Source organism: Neolamprologus multifasciatus, chromosome 17 (genome assembly GCF_963576455.1).
Source record: "Neolamprologus multifasciatus chromosome 17, fNeoMul1.2, whole genome shotgun sequence".
Lineage (NCBI taxonomy): Eukaryota > Metazoa > Chordata > Actinopteri > Cichliformes > Cichlidae > Neolamprologus > Neolamprologus multifasciatus.
Genome location: NC_140455.1, coordinates 32365833 through 32368142, shown reverse-complemented (window position 1 = coordinate 32368142; position 2310 = coordinate 32365833). Strand labels below are relative to the sequence as shown.

General features: G+C 37.1%; 1 protein-coding gene across 8 annotated transcripts in view; it reads right to left on the bottom strand.

Annotated features, from left to right (window-relative positions):
- Nucleotides 1-125: 125 nt before the first annotated feature.
- cald1a (caldesmon 1a) overlaps nt 126-2310 on the bottom strand; it is a 169751-nt gene continuing 167566 nt past the window's right edge. For all 8 annotated transcript variants that reach the window (XR_014870365.1, XM_085138734.1, XM_085138733.1 and 5 more), the window contains one exon: nt 126-1720. Coding sequence is in view for 7 of the 8 variants with exons in the window: in XM_085138737.1 (XP_084994863.1) it covers nt 1640-1720 (81 nt within the window). In the remaining variant the exon portion in view is untranslated. The remainder of the gene's footprint in view (nt 1721-2310) is intronic.

The window sequence follows — 2310 nt, the reverse complement described above, 5'->3', positions numbered from 1 at the left end:
CAAGAGATTCAGAATACGAGAAACGAAGCCAGTCGTGAAGGCAAACGGCAGTGCAGCCTGGTACTACTATAGAGGAGCATCTGGTGAGTGCATTAAGTGAAGTTGTGAAAGGAAACTCAACAATGTGGAATACCTCAATGCATTTATTGCTGTTGTGGAGTCAAGGTTACAATGTTCAACACATTCCTCCGCTTGGAATCTGCCTGCTTGTATGACATTTGGAGAGAGACTACAGATAGTGTATTCTGCATAGGCTTAGCGCTACACAAGGAACAAGTGTCTGGTTAAACATGGAAATTTAAAAAGTGGACACAAGGCTGTAGAAAACAAAACAAAACAACAACATTATGAAACCATTACATTAAAAAAAATACAAAAACGTCACATTTTATCATGCTTAAAAATATTTTGGTCCAGCTCCCCTGCTCTTTTCAGGAGCCATGGAATGTGATTGTCAGATTGTTGAGCAGTAACACCGATCAATTTAATGCCCTGACAAACAGTTCATATTCTTATAAGCTTGTGCTGCGCGAAAACGTGAAAAATCACAAGTCAAAATCATGCTGAGCTGCTAGGAGGCTTTAAAGTACTGTACCTCGGCTGTCCTAAATGCTGTCATTGCAATCATAAGGCCAGAAGTTTTACATAGTGGTAAATATCCTTGTTACTATGACCTTGCTATATGTTTAGGCACCCTGATTTTACTTTGTATGCCCTCAATATGTAAAGTATTGCTGAGCATAAGAGTGTGCATAGAGGCAAAAAAGAAGTTAAAGGCAGATTAAAAAAAACATGTCCTACATCATAAAACTTTAAGGCAGCAAAGGCACCACGTGCAACTGCTTTTAAGAGGAATGTCTGAAGATGTTTTAAAGTGTTCGAAAGCTAGAAAGAACTCAACCCCCCCCAAAAACATTAAAACATAAATAAAAAAAAAACAAATGACATGAAAGGACAATAAATGTCAAAATGGCCTTCTGAATATCCAACACTCCTATCACCTTCAAAATCAACTGCCTGTTGGTGAATGAATAAAAAAGCAAAAAAATACCTTTTGTTATAAGTATACAGATGTTATATATGATACGGTATGATAGGTCATAGTCAAAATCACATGTGCTAGCATATATTACTCAGACCATTGCTGCACTATTGGTAAGACAATAAAAGTGAAATCAGCTAAACTCTAGAAGTGCTTATATTTCTATCCTGAACAGGTGAACGTTGAATAATATAGCATTGTGTGAAGCTTTTGCTTTAAATATAAATAAAAAAAGAGAGAGATGGAAAATATTCTGAGGGAGAGAAGTGATATCGCCCATCTCTTTGGAATGTGGAAACTTTTGAACTCATCCACTCAGCACGGAGTACGAGACATAAATCTTAATTCTATTCGTTTTATTGTCTTCCTGGCAGGATTTTATAAAGTAATTAGTCATTTTAAATGTCCAAATTTCACAGCATTTTGTTGTTATCATACTTTTTTTTTTTTTCAGAAAGCAGAAATTATTGTGCAAAGGCACTATACGTGGTAAGCCTATAACAATATGCTGATGCTGTTTCGGTACAGTGCTCGGACAGTGTCTGTCCTGTCCCTGCGTGCTCTTGGGGGTCCCTCCTGGCGTGTGGTATTTGGTTCTTAAGGAAAAGTCAAAGAAGATTCTTGGATTGTCGTGGTCCCCAGCTTTAGTGGCTCCTTCAAGACATTAGTGTCCCATACCTATCGAAAGACACAAAAACGAGTACATCAGTGGCCCGACTCAAAGTCCAAATACCCACACAGGTCTGTGTTAAACCAAGCAGTGAGGTGTTTAAATTTGGCTCCACAGAAGTCTGAGTTTATTGGACTTGTTTCGACTTCAAAACAAGGAGTCAAAATAGTTTTGCTAATTTTCCATATGGTACTGTGGAAAAGTCTTGACTCACCACTTGTCTTTATATTTTGATTACAAGGAGCAAGACTTTGGTGAAATATTGTTGGTTTTGAGCAGGAGTTCTTCAAGTTTCCTGAAGGTCTTTTATATTTTTTAAAAGACCACCCCTTGTAACAGAAATATTTATTTTTTTGTTTGTTAAGCTACCTAACGCTGACCTATGAATCATTTAAGTAAAAAAAAAAAAAAAAAAAAAAAAGGCACCGAGTTAAATGGAATAACAGACAGCTTAGCAAAGAACCAGTTCTAAAGAGTAACAGTAACCTTAAGTAACCTTAAGAAACAGGAAACAATCCAAGCAAAGACCTGATGCAGGATCTGAAAGATGGCCTTCCAATGAATCCATCTACTGATCACTAATATCAGAAATGCTCCC